At 42.9% G+C, this 23,981-nt stretch overlaps 1 protein-coding gene across 4 annotated transcripts in view; it reads left to right on the top strand.

Moving 5' to 3' along the window:
* The window catches only part of NVL (nuclear VCP like), a 1,303,574-nt gene that overhangs the window by 112,217 nt on the left and 1,167,376 nt on the right, over positions 1-23,981 (top strand). For all 4 annotated transcript variants that reach the window (XM_069608641.1, XM_069608644.1, XM_069608642.1 and 1 more), the window contains exon 5: positions 12,742-12,799. In XM_069608641.1, coding sequence (XP_069464742.1) covers positions 12,742-12,799 — 58 coding nt within the window. The remainder of the gene's footprint in view (positions 1-12,741; positions 12,800-23,981) is intronic.

Here is a 23,981-nt window from a genome sequence, read left to right as displayed (position 1 = left end):
TGTGATAAATGCAATTAAAGTTTGTGACGATCGCATGTTTTGGAAACTTGTATGCATGAATCAGTTCTAATTAATGGTGTCTCCAGTGATCCCTGGGAACGTTATATTGGTGCAGTTCTTGGACCATTCCAGATGTATCCTTAAATTCAGTCATGCAGAATGAGGATATATGGAACTGTAATGTATTGTGAATAATCTGATGGGATTCCCCCCAGAAACCTGGTCTGGGACCCTCCTCATGTGGCCAGGGAAAGACAGACGCTCTCTGATCCCGACACTGGTGGTGGTATACTGCGGGAGGATCACAGGGTGTTTGGGGGTGGGGTGGGGGGGGAGAATCAGACCAGGAAGACTGGGATGAAACCCTTTCTAACTTTTCCCATAAACCCTCCCTTTTGATGGCTTTTTGCCAATTTAAAGAAATTGAAAAACTTTATTTCAACTGCACTTGGAATTGATTGCCCCACCTAAGGAGCATAAAAAGCTGCAACAGGAAGGGGGCGGAGTAGAATGGAGCTGAAGCATGAACTGGAAGGATAGTAGTAGTAGTAGTAGCAGTAGCAGAAGGAGAAGAATGCAGAGCCAAGACCGTGCTGCAACCTGAGGCCTGTGTACTGAAGCAAGCTATGGGACAGAGGAGGGAAGGAGACTCGTCATGGTTTAGGCCAGAACGAAGACCTCAGTGCTACCGAAGGGTGTGGGTCCCAAGAGTGCCTAAAGTAGTAGCAGGGACCAAAGAGTTTGGGAAGTGGAAGCAGCCCGCAAGCGTAGTGTTACTGGAGCCGGTGAGTGAAGCACTGTATACAAGTTCACTTTGAAAACCTTGCCGGTAACTGTTAGCAGCGTAACCATATCTTGCATAAGCGTCGGAGTGAGTAGAAGTTGCTCCTCACTGTGAGAAGGCCGACTAACAATAAGGATGTATGACGTGAACGCCTTATGCAAGTCTGAGTGCTTGCATATAAAACACCTTTCATACTCAATTGTTAAACTGTTGAAATGGTACAGGAGTGGTCTTCAATTAGGAAGGGGAACGCTTTCCAGATCACTCGGAAACCTAAAGCTGACTTTCACAATCTGTTACAAGTTATATTACATCTTAGAGAGGTCGCGTGTGGACAATTCTGATTCCCCACTGGAGTCTTAGTGTAACTCTGTGATAATAAAGGCAAATACAATTTCTTACAAGTCTTTAAAGTTGAAAATCCTCCTCCAAAAGTGGTCTTGTGTAAGGTGAATCTGACTTTATTTGAAACAGAAAGTAACCCAATGTACCTACATCCTTCTATAGGCAAAATGATGACAAGACTGAATTCATCATACTTGGATCCACTGCAGACCTAGCCAAACTAGACCACAATTACACCAGCTTCAGAATAGACGGGAACCTAATTAAAGTAGCCAAGGAAGTGAAAACCTTGGGAATATACATTGACTCCTCCCTCTCTTTCCATGAACAGATTAGCTCCTTGGCCTCCTGTACGGCTTACACATGTAAGCTCATAAGAGCAGCCAAACCTTTCTTATCCACCCAGAGCTGCATTACATTAGCCAGAGCCCTTATACTATAAAAACTGGACTACTGCAAAGCCCTCTACGTAGGAGCTAGCAAACAGGTTATCAACAAAATACAGACGCTGCAAAATAACGCTCTCAGAGCAGCGCTCAGCATCCCTAAGAAAGAACACATCTCCAACACTAGGAGAGCCCATAACTGGCTCAAAACTACAGACAAAATCATGCTCAAAGTAGCCTCACTTACACACAAGTGCCTCAACAACGCCGCCCCCAGCTACTTAGTCGACAGAATAAGCAAATACTCGTCCAACAGACCTACCAGAACCTCCAACGCTAATCTACTCACTGTCCCCAGATTCAAACGCACCAAAATGGGGGGCAACAGCTTCCAAGTGAAAGCAGCCCAGTACTGGAACTCCCTACCACCCCCACTAAGGACACCCCAAACCTACTCACACTTTAGGCGCAACTACATACACTGGATAAAGAACAATGACCGCTAATCCCATCCTACCCAGACCCGGTACACACCTTGTAAATACGTTTACTCGTAAACCTGCATACCCACCTTGTAAATATATATACACTTGTAACCTGCGTACTTCCTTGTCTTTATCATGATTGCTGTAACTGTTTTCTACCCGATTGTAATTACTGTAAATACTGCAATGCTATGTGAAGTGTAACTAAGCTTTCAATAACCTTGCTGCTCCTGCGCCCTCCTACCCTCGGGTCTGGATCGCATTACAAATAAATAAACTAAACTACTACCTGTGAAAAAACTATGAGAAAAGGCGATGCACCTTACCGCGTGAAAGCGCTTGTTTGAGCATCCAGGGTAGCGTAGAGGAAATAATGAGACTTCACCTAGTGATTAAAATGAGTGCCTCACCCGGGAGCATCTGGTGGGGCCTGCTTCCAGTACCCCCACTACCTGTAAAGAACACATAGTGTCCTTTGTCATGGACAGGTTGAACATTAATGTCCTTTAGCGCTGAAATAATGTCCATGCACACAAGTACATGTACCACCATTGGGACAGGGTGTCTCTTTATAATATAAATATTAAATACATAAATACCGTATTGCTGGCTGGATCAAAGTACATATCACGACCAGCTGTAAGCACGCCCTCTGTAGGAATCCAACCAATATAACTCTGGTTCAGTGTAAAACTTTCTCTGAATATAAATATAAAATAAATATAACAGCACCTATTGACAAGGCGGTTGAAATAACGGATGCATAAATGGAATACATTACCTTTTTATTTAATGCATAGTTGGACATGTCTATTAGGCATGGTACCCCCTCTGAAACTTAGGAAGTACTAGATCATGGCATAAAAGACATCACATTTCATCAAATTACATTCCTATGGAGAATCCGAGACACACATTTGTTATATAATACAATACCTCAATTTTAAATAAGCCTGTACATGCATTAAAAAAAAAGAAAACAAAGTGCAAAAACACTTCCACAGGCCTCTAGTAATGAGCACTGACCCACTGGTAGCTGCAGTCTACCACCAACAAACCATTGTCACCAGCTAACAAAACTAGGGAAAGAAACTAAAATACAAGTGACATAAAACAGGGGGAAAGGTAAACAAACACTTGCAGTAAAAAAATGCAATAGCCTCCTCCCGGTCCCACTTGACTCCGTAAGGACACCCGGAGTGCACGTATGCACAGAAAGTATAAAATCCACACACAGTGCGTTAGAGATGGTGATTATCTTTGCATATGTTGGAGTGGTGCTTTCCTTGATGCCTTAGCGCGGTAGCTTAACTAATATTCCCCAGAATCATAATGAACCGAATGCCCAGTTTTAACAACTTCCCTACTTGATACCCTTCTTGTAGAAATGCTCACATCTGCAAGATTGCAGTTGTCGCTATGGGATTTCTGCCTCACTCATATGGCGCAGTGTAAGTGATAATTATGAGCATGCAAAGTGTTTTTTTTAAAAAAATTGTGCGTGAATGGAACGAGAATCTCTAGATTTGAATAGAGAGGAACCCAATGTTTTCAGAGGGCTGGTGCCACTCTTGCACTACGTTGCTCCAAACCGTTCACCATACTGGAGGGATAAAGGACTAATGCGGATTCAGTTGCAGGATCATGACCATCTTTCTCCTAAAGTTTGTCTACCATATTAGTACCTTTTGATGTCCCTGGGGTCTTAATGGCTATGTTGTTACTGCAAGTGTAAATGCTGTGGACATAGTTTCACTTCTAAAAGTCATCGGTTATGGCAGGTTTATTATTTTATGTGAAGCTGCCAGCCCCACTCTGAGGAAACAGTTATGTGACGTGGCTCATGAAGAGAGGCTAGTATACCATGACTTGGTGAGTGTTTCACCCTTCAGATTTGTGTGAAATTATGCACGCATAGAGAGGAAAGTCAAACCTCGCCTCGCTTATCTTCACCTGGGGAGGTAGAACCATCTTGCCCAGGGATAACGTTACCAAATGTTCCGTTTTCTTATTCGGCTGGCAGGGCAGGCAGTAGTTGATCAGACAGAACCCGCTGCAATGGCAGCCCATGAAGGCTGTCACAATTTAAAAGGAGATCCGTGTTGTCTGCCTTTCTCCGCTCTTCGTAACATCCAGAAGGGAGCGAAGGACCACGAGGCCTAGGACAGACCTCGCATGAGCTGACAGGCCTGTCGGAGTGGCAAGATCTTCTTCGTTCCAGTTCCTTCTCTGGGACATCAACGCTGCTCGCACCCCCGAAGCATTACACTGCCATAAATCAAACAGACGCAGACCTAGAGCAGGTGGGATCTCTCTGTGACTGGAGTTACGACACTGGGCTGGCGTCCTCCTTTTCTTCTCTCTACTGCGCTCGTTTTTCCAAGTGAGGGAAAATCTCATCTGTAACTGGCCGGCCTGGCCTGTCAGGAACACTAAGAGGGTTTTAGAAACCCTCCACCTCCTGCTGCCCTCAGTCTCCCAGGGGAGGGGGTTAATAAATTACCTTGGACAGGCATTTGCAGCCCCTAAGGGTGCCCTGTTTTCTTCCCCTTAGATCTCGTGTCTCCTCTCTGTCTCCTGGAAAAGTGCGGGCACAATGATCTAGCGGGCCATACCATTAATTGCCCAGAGGGGCATCAGCTGTCGGAACACTTGAACTCTCCTCAGAGCTGCACTGCGTTCCGCTGCTGGAGAATCCCTTTTTAGAAACACCGAACTGCTGCACATGCATACATACACACATACATACACACATTAACCTGAGAGAAAAACATGGATTATTCATACCTATACATATTTTATTAGTACACAGCAAAGGCGTATTTAATTCCCATGTAGAGTAATGAGAATAGCCCAACTTGCCCCAATACACAGGTGCCTCAGTATAACACAGACGTTTCTCCTCATAAATCATATTTTTTCTTACACAACATCACACATTTGTTCTTTGTTTTGCAGAGCCATAGGAGTAGGTTTGAAATGGGCAACTCACTGCACAAAGACCTCATAAAGGTAAATATGATACCTGACTATAATCAAACTCTGAATTACGGGGGCTACATCAATCTGTTTCTATATTGAAGAAAGATCCTTATAACATTCGGATCAAGTATCTAAGAATATAGAAGTTGTTAAACTGAAGAGAAGAGAATGCATTGCCAAGCCAGTAGGCAAATCTTTCCTGTAGCGAAACCAGCCCTGTGAAGAACTATTCACCCACATTGTGAGAGTGTTGAAGTTGTTAAAGGTCCAGTGTCCTCTGTGAGAATCCTGATGGTATTCTCACTCCTAGACCCCCCCGCCACCCCGGATCCTCTTCTCAGGTGGCCAGGGACGTGCCATTGCTCTTGGATCCCAGCCCTGGGTTTGGAGAAGCGAGGGAGACTCGCCTGCGTGGAGGGTTCTCTGAGTTTGGGAGTGGGGTATCCACAGGTGAGATATAGTATCCCCGTTTCCCAAATTTTGACCAACCCAGCCCTCCCCTGATGTTATTGGTTATTTGGAGGGAGAGAGCGGGGGAGGGGGAGTGAGGGGGAGTGAGGGGGACGGAGGGAGACCTTCCTCAGAGGCAACTGCGTTGCAGGCGAATACAGAAGTCAAACCGGCATGCGAGCAGGGCTCGCAGACGTCTGAGCACCAGCCTGGGAAGCCAGAGAAAGCAGCAAAAACCTCCTAAGCAAGACAGTTTTGGGGAAAGGCACTCAGAAACTGGGACGCTCCTGGGCAGGCTGCGTGCAACAAATGAAGCACTGTATGGATGAAAGCTTCAAAGCAAGAGTTACATATTGAATGCCGAACTGAATGGAAGTTAAAAATGGCGCTAAACTATACATATTGAATACCGAACTGAACGCAAGTTTTAAAACTGCTACACCACGCAGATTGAATACTGAATTAACGGAAAACCTAAAATTAAAACCATATCGAATTTTGAGAGGAACTATAAAATTGATAAGCTAAGCAAAAGGCTTATAAATGCAAAACAGGAAAATACCCATATGAAAGCAACCTATGGGGAAGGAAACCAGTGTGAAGGAGTGCATCCAAAGGTGGGGCATGCACAAGACCACCACCAACTGAACTTTGTTAGTAAACTTCATTTATTGGTTGATTCAGAACTGCCTTAATTTTTTTAAACTTTTAGTAAGGCTAAAGACTGACAAGAGGTGTGTGACCTGTTATGGCAGAGCCAAAAGGCTAATAAGGAGAAGCCACAGGAGTGTTTTGCACAGAAAGCCAAGTGGCCAACAAGGAGAAGCTACAGGAATGTGACCTTGTACACAGGGGCAAATGCAGAGGAACCTGTGTGGGCTGAATAGCCAAAGGGTCTTGTTTGCGTGATGTGTGGACCGTGGAGTCTGACAACTGTGCCTAGACCAGTGAACCCTACATTGTGAAAACAACCAAGGAGAGTTGCAAGTGAACTGGTGAGGCAAACCAGAAGGAGGGTAATTTTGACCCACTTAAGCTGAAATTTAAAAGACTGAATTACACATTGGTTGCTACGTTGAAGTCTTGAGTAATGTGATCCTAATACTTCATGAACTACAGGGCCTCAAGACCCTTTTTGTTTGAACCGTTACTGTGAACGTGGGGAAGTGAGCCCTGAGGAGTGTGTGGAACTATATGAACTTGAACAAGGCAAATCCTAAGACTCTTTGTGGAACTGTCTTGAACTTGGGGAAGGGGAGCTGATGAACAAGCTGAGAGCTAGAAGAAGCTCAGACTTTTTGTTAAACACCATTTGTTTGATTTTTGACATCCCTACACACCGTTTAGCTTTAGTTGTGAGCGCAAGTATAGATTTTGGATAAGACCAATTTTAAGTTGAACTCTTTGACTTTGTTACGCTCACCTGGCTCCCACAGGGACGTCTATCTGAACTGGGCAGCTGCGGCCACCACCAATGTGACGCGTAGTGACGAGATGACGGACTGGACTGGCCCACCTAGCTTCATTTGCTTGCGCCGTAGGAATATTCTTCTGCAAATGGAGAAAGGGAATTAACCACCCGTGGAGTTAAGCGTTAACCCTCCCCCACTCCCACTGTTCTCCCCACTGATCACCTTTGATGTCCCCTCTTATAGTCTCACCTGATGGTTTGGAAAGATGAGCTCTCCATCCTGCATTGAGCGCAGGGGCGCATTGATAACCAGTTGCTTCACTGGCTCGAAGGAATTGGTGAGTTCCAGAACAATATTGACTCTGAGATTCCCGGCAAGACGCTGTAAGTATGTAGTTCGTAAGAGTTCAAATGTTTAACTTTCACTCTTGTCCGATTCCTTGCAGGTTGCAGCTTGACCCTAGCGAAGAGTTCCTCGTGGCAACTGGTAATATTCAGGTAAGGATTTGTATTATCCAACACGTTTCGATAAAATAATGTCAATATGTAACCTGTTGCGTTCTCCCTTATTCAGGCGCTGAGAGAAAATATGAAGTCTCGGGGAATAATGCCTCCGGCGGTAAAATCAGGTAAGTCTATTGTGGTGAGGTTGTTTCCCCTTGTTTGTCCCTTTGTTTCACCTTGCTGTTCCTTTGTTTCCCCTTAGGGGCCGGGGTTCGGCGAGGATGCAGTGGAAGCTGCGCCGACCCGTGAAGAGGAATAGTACCCCCGGTGGTAAAATCCGGTAAGTCTATGGGGGTAACTAATATTGCCTCTGTGTATTCCCTTGGCTCACCTTGCTGTTCTGGTCTTCCCCTTAGGTGCCAGAGTGCGGCGGGAGCATGCAGAAGGATGCGGTGGAATGTGAAGATGCTGCGAAGGCCGGTGAGTTCAGCGCGGCGCTGCTGCAGGCGAGGCGACGCGCATTAAATAACTTCTTTCTTCCAGCTCGAAGGCGCAATGGATCGGGAATTCAGGTAAGGATCAAAGGTATTGCTTTTGTTCTAACCTTTTCTCCTTCTTTCTCCCTTTTTCTAGGAGCTCCAGACTCGAGGCGGGCGTGGAAGAAGACTGGATGCAGACTTGCAGGCAGGGTGAGCGTTACGCTGCTGGATGCAGAATAACGCGAAGCGTGTGCTGCTCTTCGGGCATGGTTTAAATAGCCTCCAAAGTAGTCCCAGGTAAGTATTCCTCCCCAGCCCCACCCGAGTAAAAAAATAGTCCCTAGGTAAAAGTAGTCCCTTCCAAGCCGCTTTTGGCTTGGAGCTCTTGCAGCATGGTCTGCATCAGGTGAGTTTGCAGCATGGTCTGCATCAGGTAAGTTTTAATCTGAGCCTGTCCCCTATGGCGCCAGGACTGACTCTCCATATGAGCCTGGTGCCATAGGCACCAGGACTGCACCCAAATAGCCCCAAGCAGGGGTTGTTGGGCTTGCTTAGAATAACTTGATGCCTGCTTCCGGACTTGCTGGACTTGGTCTGGGTCCCCGGGGGTAGGCATCATGACAGACTCAGACTTTCCTAAGTTTCGTTCAGGTAGGCACATTCCACCTTAGCATAGGCAAAGGTATGCCTTCTACCATCCTGACATTTAAGTTAATAAATATCTTTTGTTTGAACTTAAAGTCTGTTGTCTGTGTCTTGCGTCATGATGCCTTCACACTTCTGATGCAAGTATGACATTGGTATCCCAAGCTGGAAGTGTGACAATACAGCTTGAGGGTAGCTACTGGAACCATGAAGGTGTGAAGGAAGCTAAGCAAGGGAGCTGGGTACTTGTAAGTAGATTAATTCACCAATCTGTAATGCTGAGACTGAAGTTCAGGGAGGAACAGTCTGGAAGCAGAGGCAGATTACATTGGTGGTAATACGACTGATGGAAGAGGCAAAGATTCTGCTCTTTTCTCATGGACTAGGAAAGAAGAGTCCCTTGCTTACCTGTGGAGGCCGAAGAGTCTTGTCTTCAAACACCTTATAATTCTAAAGTATCAAGTTGCAGTAGACCTAACAAAACTGTGGTTGTACATTACTGTCAGTGCATTTTACCATAAATCTGATTGAAGTTAGTGGAATACTGTGGAGCAAAGGAACCTGCTCCCACAGTAACAGTAGTAGAAGGGGGTTGTCAAGAGGAGAGCAGCACCCCAAGAAGAAGCATCCTGTCAAGTATACTAAAGACACTGCAGAGGTCAAGAATACCAAGGAAGATGTTAAATCAGAAGTTGTTTCTTTGTTTTGTGAACTGTGGCAAACAAATCCTGGAAGAACGATATCCATGATTACCATTGGTGCTTTTTGCAGCACTGGCATTGGAAAGGGAACATTTCAACAGAAGGCTGAAGAACTGTTACAAGTGGAATTTTTATTTGGTGAACTTTTATTTCCTTTAGGAATTTACAAGAACTGGTTCAAGAGTTTACTTTCCTTTTGAACATTTGGGAGAAATTGACTGAGTAATCCTGGTGAAGGGATCTACCCAGGACAGGTGAAGGTCATCCAAATAACTGGCTGTGGGTTATTTTATTAATATGGTATTTGTTTTTCCTTGAATGTTTTGTTGATTCTAGCAGTCCTTCCCTTAGACCTTAGCTTAGGTAGGGAACTCCCTGATAGAGTAGTTCTAGTGATATTTAATTTGCACTTTTTACTTTTGATAAAATGTTTAATTTGGATAAAAGCACAAGCAGTTTTCTGCCTTGCATTAATGACTCCTCACAGTATCCAGTGATTATTTGAGTAAAACCATTGAGATATTGACCTCACGAGAAATGGGCCCGAAGGGTACTAGCCATGCTCTACTGAAAATCACCCCAGTACTATGAGTGAACACAATGCAAACAGTGTTTAAAGCTATAAGCATAACTGGTAGGATAACAACCAATTGGAGGGAGAGCATAATTCTTCCAGTTATTAACGTGGACCAAGAAACATGCCATCCAACTAGAAACTTCTTGCCATGTTTGGTATCCCGTCAAATATTTTTGCAAGGGTCTTGTTGGACGAGTTAACCGCCTGGTGTGCTCTAAACCACATTTGACCTTTCTGTCGAACTGATTTCTGTAAAGGAGAGGACGCGTTAAGTATCCCGTTGACATTAGTGCGTGCGATTGAAAATGTGTTGCCTATATGTGAGCTACCGGTGTAAACTGCGTTCGTAGATCTGAACGCAACATTAGACACCATGAATAGTAGTAAACTTTGGGAAACACTTGAGGCTAAGCACATCCCTAGGGGGCTGCTTAAAATGATCAAGGCCCGCACGAGGACACACTCGAGTTTGTGTATGCTTAGACTGCACCGGTAAAGTAAGTGATTGGATCTCTACCAATATAGATGTTAAGCAAGAGTTCGTTCTTGCTCCCAGCTTATTTAATCTGCACTTATCTGATCTCCAGGAGACGTTAGAGGAAAGTGGCTGGTCTTGCGTATAATTTGGTGTGTTGTTGTCTGCATATCCCTTGAAGAAGAGACCTCTTCTTGGTAGATTATACATTATAAGGCCCATAGTTAAAACTAAATATATTGGGGGCCTACTGCAAGGAGAACAATTTAGTAATTAACACAGAAAAAACGAAAATAATGTTATTTAACCCAGGCAGTAAACGTAAGAGGGTAAACAAATGATTGTCCTGGCAAATTGTTGGTAAAGTAGTGGGTATTGTTAAGTAGTATAAATATTTTGGGGTTGTCCTTGACAATGGCGTAAAATGAACTGAGCACTGGGAAATCATTAACATACAAATCACCCAGCCCATTGGAGCGGTAAAAGCCTTTGCCTGGGAACAATGGGGGCCATTCTGTGTAGACAATCATAACCCTATATGTTACAAAGGTGCAATCTATATTGTTGAATGGTGCAGCGATATGGGGGGGGGGGGGAGTACATGGAGAAACTGGTCCCACTGGAAGCGAAACTCATTACAAATCTATTATGCCTCTCTCCTACCTTGACAATTGAATACGTAAAACCTGAGTGCAATATGCCTGTCTGTGAACTATATGAACACATAAAAAACACATGTTCAGAATGAAATTACAAAATACATGTCCGGGTACTCTTTTGCAATGGCTATGGTCTGCATACTGTCTCCAAGAAGTTTGAGGGATGTAACCACAGCCAATTCATAGACTTTGGCTGTAAAAAGAGCTCTTGGAGCACGATAAAGAGAACAAAATATCATTAAATCCAATAGTTAAATGTTAAAGGTATTTGTACCGTGCACCGTCACCAACGGAATTGGTCCCCAGGCGCTCTGGTGGATCTGTAAAAGATAAGGGGGGATGGGTTAGTAAGGTGAAGAGGGAGTAGGATAGTGAGAGGAGTGGTGTTCTGTTGGCAGCTTCCACTCGGTATACACCAGATGTTGAGCTTTGGTGCAGGTATTGGATCGGTGCCAGTCCGCGTGTGCTGTTGCTCCGGCTTATGTGTTGTTGCAGTGTTGTGAAGTGCATGGTGCGAGAGATGGTTGTGTGAGTTTTTGAGTGAGATAAGTATGCAGAGTTTGAGGTTGTATTGGTTAGTGGGTTACCTGACCTTTAGCATGCTAACATTCACAGTATTGTCGAAGTGTGGCACGTGTTGGCATTCACAAGCCTATCTAAATGCGGCGTAGGCCAATGTTCAGAATTCTATCTAGGTGTGGGCATGTCAACATTCACAGCCCTATCTAGATGCGGTGAAGGCTGGTGTTCACAGCTCTAAGTGTGGCACATGCTAACATTCAAGTTTCATCTAGGCATCATGGTATCCTTCAGTAAAATCCTATCTATATGCGACGTAGGCTAATGTTCACAATTCTATCCAAGGGTGAACATGCCAACCTTCACAGTTCCATCTAGGTGCGACGCAGGCTAACATTCACAATTCTATCCAGACGCGACGCAGGCTAATATTCACAATTCTATCCAAGGGTGGACATGCTAATATTCACAATTCCATCTAGATGCGACGCAGGCTAATGTTCAAAATCTATCTAAGTGTGCACATGCTAATATTCACAATTCTATCCAAGTGTGGACATGCCAATATTCACAGTTCCATCTAGGTGGTGGATTTCTTGAGTATGATCTGAATTGGGAAGACACACCAGCCTACATTGGAGCTCATCCTTATAGTGATACGATTAGGAAGTATATGGCCACTACATTTAATACCATGCCTTCACTGGAAATCTTAGGTGCCCACCCTTGGAATGCCTAGACAAGATGGGCACTGCCGACTGTGCGGAGGAACAGTAATAGAAACTATGAAACATCTTGTAACTGACTGGGACCGCCTTGCAAATCTACGAAGGCCACATCTACTCCGATATAATAATGGAATTGGTAGCCTGTGTATGGAATTTCTATCTTTTTTTTTTTGTATTTTTTATTTTAAAGGCAATGATTTCAATTTTCTGTATTATTTAGGGAGGTTTCGTGATACTGTTTTTAAACATTTGGATAATTTGTATCTTGCTTTGATTATGATGTTTTATTTCAATGTTTCAGCTATTCTGTTGGATGATGTTATTGTTATGCATAGCAGGCCTTTTTTATAAAGGCGAAATAAAAATATTAAAATTCTATCTCCTCGCTTTAATCGAGTCATCTTCTGCTGCAACTCCACCATGAAGCGAATCCCTCTTAATTCAGTATTAAAATCCTTACTCTTTATCACCATTGGAGAACCCATAATATTTTCCGACTATGCCTGGTCTTAAAAACATAAGTGATTTCTATTACAACTTGACCTGTGTTGTATTCTGTTGGCATGTTTCTAGTTAAGAAAATGTTAACTAGGATGAATACAGTGGATGTGAAAAACATTATTTTTTTGCTAATTCTCCTTCTAATGCTCCCGTCTTTCCATTCTATGAAGAGCTCTAGATAGCTACACTGAAGATTCTTCGGATGTGGAGGAGTGCCAAGTATATCCGGTGAGAGATTTCCCTTTTTATCTGCAGTTAAATTATTGCCCAGTTGATGCCTTAGTTCCTACAGATTCCGTGCAGAGTAATAAGATTATAGGTTTGATTAGGTTTATTGAGGTTGCTGGTTCAAGCCCAGAGTCCGGTCTCTTGCTGACCTTCGTTGTAAAGTATCTCCATGTGGCGGGAAGGGTTTGGGTGGGGGTTTGGGGGAGTATATATATTGTATTTCACACACAACCGGAATGAAAACCTATTTTCAAATGAGCTTATGCTATTGAAGACAAGTCCCTTTTTATGCTCACGCCAGAGAAAATGCAACCCTCTAGGGAAGAACGGCTAAGAGATTGCTTGCAAGGATAACAAGGTTTAATTGTACAAAGCAAAGGGATCAGCAAAGGACGCTGCAGCTCGAGAACTTTCTGCTTCCAAATTGATTTAGTCCATTATGAACGGCCACACCTTCACTAAGGAAGTCGCATATAGGGTCTCAACCCAAACAGCTAATTTGGAAGACAGTATACATGGTCCTGCTCCATAGGGGACGCCATGCTAGGATAGGTTCTCGCCTCTGCTGTCTGTCTCCACGTGGGTCAACCTGGCTCATCTCTTCAAGGACTGAAGGTAAGGCTCTTCACATGTTGCCGTTTCAAGGCTACTCTTTGTGCGCTAATGATGCTACGAAATCATTATGGCATGCACCTGGGGGGGGGGGCTCATGGACTGGCTTCAGGGGGAAGGGAAGAAATACAATCCTGCTCACCCACACATTCTGTGCTCTTATTTTTATTGCACTCGTCGCACCCAAGGCCTCCACCTTCGTTTTGATCTATGATTTATCCCTCTGTTGCTCGTACTACAAAGGGTGTATTTATGGGAAGAGGCGGCATGGTCCCTCATGTTCTGGTTTTTTATGGCCATTTGTTTTAGTGTGGGTGGGCTGGGGTTACTCACTTATCAGGAAATGCAGGTACTCTTGGACGGGGTAAGTGTGGGGTGCTATGCGTCCTTGTGGGCTGTGTGGGGGTTAGAGGTCTGCTGTTGGACTAGTTGTGATGAATGGGCATGGCGAGGAACCTGGTGCTGCCTCAGGGCCTTGCAGGGCGCATTCCTCACTGTGATACTAAATAATGGCAACAGTCTGGGAACAAGAGGAGGTTTCTGTGGGAATTGGCAGCGCAGGCTCATCCCTACTCAGCGTTTCGGCTTGTTCGTGTTTCTCCACCAGGCCTACGTTTACCGCGCAGCCATGTAGAGCTGCATTCGTCTTCCATATCTATGAAATGGCGTCTCTATATATGCGCGCATTACATCTATGCATCTAGACTGCCAGTGATATTGGATCCAAGCTGAGTTTCTTTAACAGGCCCCCCTCCACCCCGGCACATCGCGCTATTCGTGGGATTTGCCTCACTCTAAAGCGTCTAGTTTAACAAAAGCTACGCTGTTGCACTGTTGGACACATGTTTGTGTCCAACAGTATACTTTTTTTTTCAAAACGTAAACACTGCCAACCTGTATTTTGCACGCTATGCAGTGATTAAAATGACAATCTTTAGGTAGTTGTAGATTTGGTTGACTCCTATTGAGCAAGTTGACCAAATATTTATAGCCTGATTCATGGAATTATTTGCGTGAAAAACGCAGATTTGCGTGCCTTTCTGCCCGAAAATCCCCATACTTCAAACAGGGATTTTCGGCCAGAAAGGCGTGCAAATCTGTGTTTTTCATGCAAATAATTGCATGAATCAGGCTGATCATCTCTAGCGCATGGCAGAGTGAAGGTTACGTGTACACACTTTTCATGGATGGCTTTACAAATAAAAAAAGGTGTTTTAAAAGCTTTTAACATGGGTTTTTCTCAAAAAGAAAAGAATAATTCAACCCAAATATCTTCAAATTGGGCATGTCCATTTTCAAGATAGATTTTTGGCATCTACAACTTGTGATGCACTGAAAAAAATAGAAATGTCACATTTTGAGATATTCACACATGAGCACAACGGATGAATATTTTGAAATTTGTACAGACTACATGTATAAGCCTCTAAATGCACACTTGCGTATTCAAAAAACATACACGGAAACATACTCGGAATCACACTTGATGTACAAATGTATACACCTCTAAATACCCACAAATGCTATAAATATACACAGATTCCTACACTTGCCACAAACATGCACACTGCTATACTTGCTATAGGTTCATGTATGTAACACACAGACAGGCAACACATGTACATGTACACCCACAAATAAAAGCACAGAATACATTCCCATACACAGTATACAAAATGGTGCACAGTAAACAACACAATATTTATAACTCACACAAATGTATACACACAGGCCTCCCAAACTCTTAAAAATCCCACTATCCTTGCAGGTCGAGTTTCTTAATTTACATTTTCAACCTAAGAGAAATGTGCTTGACCGATGGGGAAAAGGCTGACACAGTATTTAAAAATGATTTCTGTTAAAAGGTGCATGTCCCCATAAGTAGGCTTCACATTTGGCCAGCCACATACAGAGAAACTTTTATTTGCCATTTCTTGCTAACAAAATTTATTTGCAGCAAATGTGAAATCAGTTTCGAACATCCTCATACTTGCTAGCAGGGTAGAGTACCCTGCGAATGGTACCCCACCTTCTTTAAATCTCCTCTATATTGTGAGACCTACATATGCCACAAGGTACAACTGTATATGCACATGTGCAAAACTTGCTTTTGCATACGCCGAAATACCCAGACTGTTCTTCACACGAACACAAGGTGTGCGAGTACACGCACTTGTGCAAAACATAATTTGTCAAACCCACAAATACATGCATCCCACAAACATACACATTACAGTTGCTGTACATTTATGTATGCAATATACACGTACATATACACCATATTTAATCTTATACACAATGTTTCTAACAGGTGTACTGTATTATACAAAACAATTAAGTACTCATCTCAAAGAAATATCTCATCATTGTTAGTTTTAATGTTGTAGTGGGATACTGATCAAATATGTTGAAACATGAATTTAAACATCGATTTAGAGTGAACTGCAGCTATGTGCATTTGTTTTACCCGCAACTACACTGGGTCCCCCTATATGAAATCTTGGGAATATAACAAATCATTTTGACCAAATCAGATTATTTTGGGCAGATAAATTCAATTCTTTTCATGTATCCGAGGTCATTGCTGCCAACATGTCCAGATAGTATACACTTGTATAACACCCTTCCAAAAATGCATGCCTTGCCACTTTGCTCCACGGTGGCAATGCCAACGTACTGTTATATTAATTATAATTATTACCCGAGTTAGATAGTTTTGGAAGCAAAATATCCAAAAGTCACCAGTTATCCAAATTTATTTTGAGTACAAATGAAGCAAATCCCCAAAATGTACACAGACACAAAAACAAAAGCAAAAAGCATTATTAAATGTTTGCACATAACACGTGCACGCGCAACTAGTAGACACATGCAGGGACATTAGCCAAACCTTGTAAACATGAGCACAGTATAAAACAATTGTTCGCTTACACACATGGACAAACATGCCTAATCACATACATGTCTAACAGGTTTGTACAATTGTCACAAACACCTACAACATGTATTTGGACACAAATTAGTATGTATATGAAGCAGCACACAATTTAGGTATGCTGCAGCATAACCCTAGCCATGAGTACCTCCCCCAAACAAAACCACAGTCACACCGCTAAAAACTAACCTATCCACATGCAGAAACATTCTGCAGAACTTATTTTTAATTAAACCCATGTGTTACCAACTTGGTAACCACATGATTGCGCATTATTTGTACCAGCTGTGAAAAGTACAAAAAAATATACAAAAGTCAAGGCATATTCACACTTGCATTTGATAAAACCTATCTCTTTTTCCATTTGTTGATTTAAAACCGAATGGACACCGGCAACGCCAAATATTTATTGCAGCTGTCGTGCAGGGTGTTTAATTGACTTTAAATGTTTTTCAGTTTGTACATGACACATGTACACCCACATCCCCTTTTGCAGTATTAAAGCGTGAATGGCACGTGTAACCATACATCTACGTAAAATACATCTAATCATATTTATGTCAACGCCACCTTATACAGTACCATAGCATGCACATTAAAGAAATGCAATAATGTACCTTAAAAAAATAGGTAATGGGAGGGATCAAGAGTAAAACCCGAACACAGTGGCATTTTCGGTGATTATCAAGAACTTTTATTATAAAAATAAAATGAGTGGCTAGGAAAATCCTACCTATCGCTAACGCTATGGGGGGTTTCCTTGCCTTAACAGAACTACTGAATGTCTATGTCAGGATGTTCAAATCAAGAGTTCTCCATCCTGTGTCCAAAAATCCTAAGCTGATCCTTGCACACTAAACTCAATATAACATGACAGAGGAATGTCTTTGAGATGTTGTCTTGAAAAGGGCCAAATCTTCCTCGGGACCAGCCCTTGGGAGCAGTAATTACCCAATTCAGCCCAAAATACAGGTTCTATTGTGCCGAGCAGTGAACTCATGCTAGTGACAAATGACACCTTCAATAAGTTTTAGTATTTATTCTAAACAGTGAATTTCATTTACATTTTGGGATTCAAGTTAGAGAAGATTACAAAGCACAAAACTTAGAGAAATGCAAAAAGTAGAGAAACATAGAACTTAGAAAAACATAGAGAAACACAGTCTTACGCCCCTTCAATCAGCACTGGGAGACCCTGGCCCTCATAAGCTAGCTGTAACAAGCCCCGCTCAGAGGACAGCGCTGTAGGGTACCGTCAGAGCTCCAAAGTCCGGGCACTTGATCTCCCACCTGAGTCATGTGAGCATGCATATTTTATAATCTCGTGCTGTCCGTCCATGACGCACAGTTCCAGAACTTTCCCTGTGCAAAATATAGGCTGGCTCATGGAAAAACCCAGCTCTGTGAATTTCCACTGTGCTCCTTTTTCTGTGCCTCTCCCTGGAGCCCATCTGCGCGAAAGCTCAGGAATGTATTATCAGTGCCTTCCCAGAGAAAGGAAGATTAGCTTACAAGGCTACAGTTAGAGAGGCAGTTATGGTTGCTTTGCTTACCATAATGGGGGAATGTGCAGTGTTTTTTGGTTTCACTATGAAGTATAACATCCCTTTAACAAAGTTTTTTTTACTGAAATATATATATCAGGCAATGAAAACAAATAGGCTAAACATGTGATGTCGTCAGTGATGTCATCAGTGACATTTCAGAGGACAGCTTTCATGTTCTGGGTGTTAGTGTTAGCAGTGCACAGTGGCGATGGCAAGTAAGGGAGCTCATTGTGCCATAACTGGCGAATTTTAGGGGTTTTTCATTTTTAATTTGAACCACAACGGGGAGGGCGTTTTTTTTTTCTTTTTTTTTTTTTATTGAAGTGCACAGGTTTTTCATAGGGCAACTTAACCATAACGTCCCCTCAACAAAGTTTTTTTTTTGTAGTGAATTTTACAGGTTTTTGGGAGAGCAACGTCGTAACCATAACGTCCCTGTAACAAACTTTTTTTAACTAAATGCCATAGGTTTTCAGTAGTATAAATGCACCATAACATTACTTTAACAAAAATGTTTGGCTACATTTATCAGGGTTCTAATAGTAACACGTAAACATACGACTGTAAAGGAACATTTGAAGTAACTGCCCACCTTTCAAAGAATTCCACATTATCATATACTGACGTATAGCATGGGGGCGTGTTCGAACAGTCGTACACACTTCAGAATGACATGTGTAACTAGTTGATAGTGCGAAAGTACATTGGGTATTGTTGTAAGAACTTCTAATAGCAAAATTTCTGGCGTAGAACTCCACAATACAAGTGTGCAGCAAGAATGCATACCAACGTTTCTGGATCATTCATCCCCCATTCCTCCCCAAAGAGTGGGGGATGAATGCCATTGACAATCGAGATTTTACAGCAGTAATTCGTGGTACCAAAAAAAGAGGATTTTTTTTTGTCTTCAACCGGAATGCCTCTGGCGTTCCCGGCTGAAAAAAACAAATTCTTTTTCAAGATGGCCACCATACAAAGGGAAGACGGGCATTGTATAGAAAGCCTTCTTCGCTTTCCATTGCAGGCTGCAGAAACCAAAAAAAGAAACTGTTACCATTATGGCATTATTAAACAGTGGTGTGGAAGGTTGCCCAGAGCAATTGCCAATGGTTTAGATTCATTCGAAACCTTCCACCCATCACTTTTGTGGTCAGTTTGTTTCTCCTTGTGAGAGAGGGTATGCCCAGACGTGGGTCCCTTGCTCGCTGCGCCACAGGGAACCAGGCTGCACCTCACTGAGGAGGTCCAACAAGGCCGAAACATGTCTGGGGTTGCTTTGTTTTCTGTGCAGAGGGGACCTGGCCTAGCAGTTCGGGCTGGGCTGCTAGCTTCGGTGGCGGCAGCTGCTGACTGATTTGCACATGGCTGGTCCCCTTTTGTAATGGCACAGGCGGGCTAAAAAACGGTGTTGTGGAAGGTTGCCCAGAGCAATTGCCAGTGGTTTAGATTCATTTGAAACCTTCCACCCATCACTTTTGTGGTCACCATTATGGCAGCACCACATTTGTGTTCCTTGATAAATGTGTGGTTATGAGCAAGACGTTTACCAGAAAGGCAGTCCCTGGTGGACATGGCGACCTCAATGCAATGTTTTATCCCTTGCAGTAAAGGCCAGTAGCCATATCCCCGACATTGTGGGCACTACCCATACATAGAGGCTACCCCTCAGACAGAAGCTGTACCGTTAAATATGAAAAGACTATCACATACACAACACAAAGCTTTTCAGTCGTTGTCAATAACATTTACATACATTTGTTGTACATGTACTAATTCTTTTCTGTAAAAATGTGCGTAAAAACAGCAAAAGAGTAGTGTACTTACGTTCACATAAAATGCCAAACAAAGTGTGATGCAAACCGCAATGACGTTAGAAATACTGCATGCAACACCATTACCACTCACCTTTCGACACATAATTTTGTAAGTGACACAGGTGGAAAGGTGTGAAGATATGTGTATTGGGAGGGTGTAACCATATATTATTGTACAAACATTTCTGTGCATAGGGCATCTGGGTGACAGAAATTGGGCTGACCGTGACAGAAATTGGCCTGACGGCACTAATGCATATGAAATGGGCCTGACCCTCCTGTAGCCAATGCAAGTGGTATGGAGTACCTTTCTCCATAACGTTCCTTGGCAGCTTAAACAAATGCGTCCATATGGACGTACGTACCGTGATGTAGCACCTACAAAAGAACACATTACGACCTGCAAAGTAGCATGCCATATTGTGAAAACAGAGAGTACATTTTATAAAGAAAACACTAACGTTTACACATTTGTCCAGTAGTTTTATTTCACAATAAAGTCAGCGAAATCATCGCCCTATGCAAGTAGTAAAGTAGTTTTTGTTTCACAATGAACTGTGCGAAAATATAGCACTATGCAGTTTTCCATGAAAGTATTAAGTTTGTCCCTTTGGTTGACAATGTTAAAGGTCACATTGTTTTTTTCCACACACAGTAAGCGATGCCGCCACAATAGTCCTTTTCCTCCCACATTGATGTGCAAGACGACGTCAACCGCTGTGATCTACAGCACCAGAAAGGATGGAATGTTACTTCTTATAGCGACAGCAGCGTACGAACACAGAGGGCCCACACGATCATCCCAGTGAATTATGATGCTCAAACGGCCGGTTATAAACAGTTGCATTTGACGGTTAAAGAACCCGACACTTGGCATCTGTAATCCATGACAATCACAATAGGGAAGAAAGTATCTGAGGAGCAAATGTGAATGAAAAGATGTATGAATACGCAACCTTTGGATAAACCACAGTTGTACTACATAACATTTTCAGTAAAAAATTAATTCAATAGGAGGAAATGTAGTGGGACCCTAGTGACGGTGACAATGTGCAATGTCCATAATTGGAAAAATAAATCGAACGGCACAGAAAGCTGGAACGTCGTTATTAATAATACAATTTTTCTTTGGAAGTAGCTGCGCGGTGGAAGGGGAAATAAAACGTGCGTCACTGCACAACCTGTGCGCAAAAAAAAAATTCTAACACACCTTTCTTATTAAATATTATTTCAATTTGGGGAAATGTAGTGACACCCTACAAACGGGGGCAATGTGCAATGTCCATAATAGGACAAAAATTGCAACGACACATAAAACTTGTAAAACATTAGGGAAAATATATATATTTTTTTTACAAACTAAAACATAATGTCAATTCGGAATATAGGCAGCAAAAATACACTTACATGATGTGGAGCGGTTCCATTACGATCGCTGTAGTCAGACACTAGTGTATGTGGAAGACTGCCTGTTCGGGAACTAATTTCTCATGGTTGGTGCAAAAGTTTTTGAAGCATAACCTTATCAAACGATATGTTTTTCAAACTGGTACTCCATACATTCTTTCTACTCTTTCCCTGTACCTCAAGGTTAAAAAACAAGGGACCCTTATGGGTGTTGACAAATATGCGGCCGTACTGAGCTTGTGTTGAAAAGAGAAAATGCAGTGGCCTTCACTCCGAATGCAAATACATTGTCATTTTTCAACAACATATCAGTGTCTATTTATGGAAACCGCTACTAGCATACACGTACACAAGGGCTTTGTGTACGAAATAGAGCAGGTGGCTGCCTCGGATTCCCACCAGTCGGACCGCAGAAATGTTGTTTATGTATTGAAAAATGGACGCAGTAAGTTCATTTCGTATAATGAGTAGCAGGTCCCACTGTACCGTATGACAGTGCTAACAAGAATACTTCAATATTTGACTTTCTACTACCACATCTCATTAATGCTCACCTTTCGAAATAGTGTTCCATAAGTATTATAAGTGCATTGGTGCCTTCTTCGTTTTAGTATGTTTGCGCCGATGTTCGCGTTCAACAGAAAACGAAGCAAACATGGCGGACATATCGAAAGATTATGACGCACTTCACGGTATGCCACAACCAATTGGTGAAAGCGCAACATGGTCGCGGGCAGCATGCCACGGAATAGCCGATAGCAATGTTCTCCACGGACCGAACAGGGAAGTGTGACCGCAGAGCGGACATAGATATCACTAATTTTTAGAGACATACTTTTTGATAGTTTTTAAGGGAACTACTGGATGGATTGTCACAAAATTTGCAAAAGCACGCTTTCACGCCCAAGCCCCTGCCACTGCCTCACATTTGGTGCAAATCCGTCCAGCGGTTTGGCCTGTAGCCGTGCAAAATGTTTTGGGACCCCCCCATAACTTTGCCCCCCCCCCCCCCCCCCCCCTTGACCAAACATCACCAAACTTTTCCGAATGTGCCATAAACTTTTTTTGCAAAGTTTGGTGAGGATTCGTCCAGGGGGAGCGAAGTTATAAGCCGCCCAAAAAGTGCTCTTCCTATGGAAACAGCAACTTAACCATAACTACACATCCCCAAGGAGGATGGTTCTTCCCGTGGGTTTTCTATGTTTACATTAATATATCACAGTTCTTTCTTTGGACCCCTATCCTGTACAGAAAAGGGGGATGGTTCTTCCCTTGTGATACACAAAACAAAGTGGGGGGGACTCTTCTCCTATTCTCTCAGCTTACCACAATTTCTGGGGGGACGGGTCTCTCCTCTGGGTCTTCAAACCCTGGTTTACTCTCCTGCCAGGGTTTTCACTTTACTACTTTGCTAGGCTGTGCTTTTGACTCCTTGGCACATGTGTGGCAACCATGGGATACTGCCACCCAAAGAATAGCGCTGCAATTTTCTTCCCGCCCATTTGAATCATGAAGAAAATGACCCGCAGTCAGAAAGGATCTACTTTGGCTGTTCTGGCATCTGAAAACCAAAATTGCACACTGCAGGCAAGATGGCCTGAAATTGTTTTTCCTTTTCATCTGAAATGCCACAAAATATGAGCTGCATGTTAAGACAGCCCTGCGTTTTACTTTGTCCCTTCTGTATTGCCAAAAGCTAGGCAATATTTCTCAAACAGCCTTGTGTGACTGTCCCTTCACATGAGGGGCAGGGATCGCACACTGCAACTGACACAACTTTGTTTTTCTTTGATGTAAATCACTGCGCTTTGAAATGCGGAAAATAAGAGAAAACAGCGTTCTCTTTCATTCTGTGTTTAAAATAAAAAAAACTCTTTGTAATATCCCTCCATGTGTATGAACCAATATTATCTACAAACCCACTCAAAAGGATCAATGGAAAGAGAACATCAGTTACAAAACCGCACGGGAAACAGTAAATGAAATGCTGCACACGTGTGAATCTGTTCTTTGTCAAATGAAGAAAAATCACGTTTAAAACTAAAATGTCAAATGATAGCTTGTTGCGTGCATTAAATTGTTAGTGAATAGCTGCTTGTGTGCATAAAATGTTAGTAAATATGTTGTGAGTAGGGGGCTGGCAAAGCAATAGATACTATGCTCTTTCCCCTCCTCACCCCGCAAGACTTCAATCAGCCTGGCAGAGGTAAAACCAGTTTGGCAGGAGGTCTTGCCTCCCACTTTTGCATCCACAAGTGAACTCATTCTGCACGGACATGTGCTGTTGCTGAGGGCGTGATAATTACTAGTTGCCAGAAAATACAAAGGAAGGGACTGGGCCCTATGTTTGACCCAGAGGTGTGATTTCCTTCAGCACCCATTCCCAGGATGTCCTTTGTGCAAGCTAAGCCAAGAGCAGAAAGTGTGGCTGTGGGGGTTTTGCAGCACTGCCCTCACATGTGACCAACTTTCCCCATTAACACTAAGACTGCTGCAGTTTAAGAAATTTTTCTCAGCACTCTCAATGAATAAGAATTATTATGTTATTCTAGTTTTCTATGTAATTTTTCGGTGAATAGAAAGAGACCATGTGCTTGTTTCTAGCCCATGGTGAACTGAAATGGCCAGGAAAAATGTGGTTCTGGCTGCTCTATAAATGGGATCAATGTGAAACTTGGGGGGTGGGGGGATATGCGAAATGTACTTATGAACGTATGTACCCATGCCATAATTGTCAATATTATGTATTTCATACAAAGGGCAAAAATGTGCCAAAAAGCAATGCTACCTCGCACAGAGTCGGCGATCAGCTCTCCCAATTCCCCTTGACACATTGAATCTGCAGATCTACCTTTCATGACGGTGGC

Source organism: Ambystoma mexicanum, chromosome 4q (genome assembly GCF_040938575.1).
Source record: "Ambystoma mexicanum isolate Mex_15411 chromosome 4q, UKY_AmexF1_1, whole genome shotgun sequence".
In the NCBI taxonomy this organism is placed as follows: domain Eukaryota; kingdom Metazoa; phylum Chordata; class Amphibia; order Caudata; family Ambystomatidae; genus Ambystoma; species Ambystoma mexicanum.
This window is presented reverse-complemented; position numbering and strand designations above follow the sequence as displayed.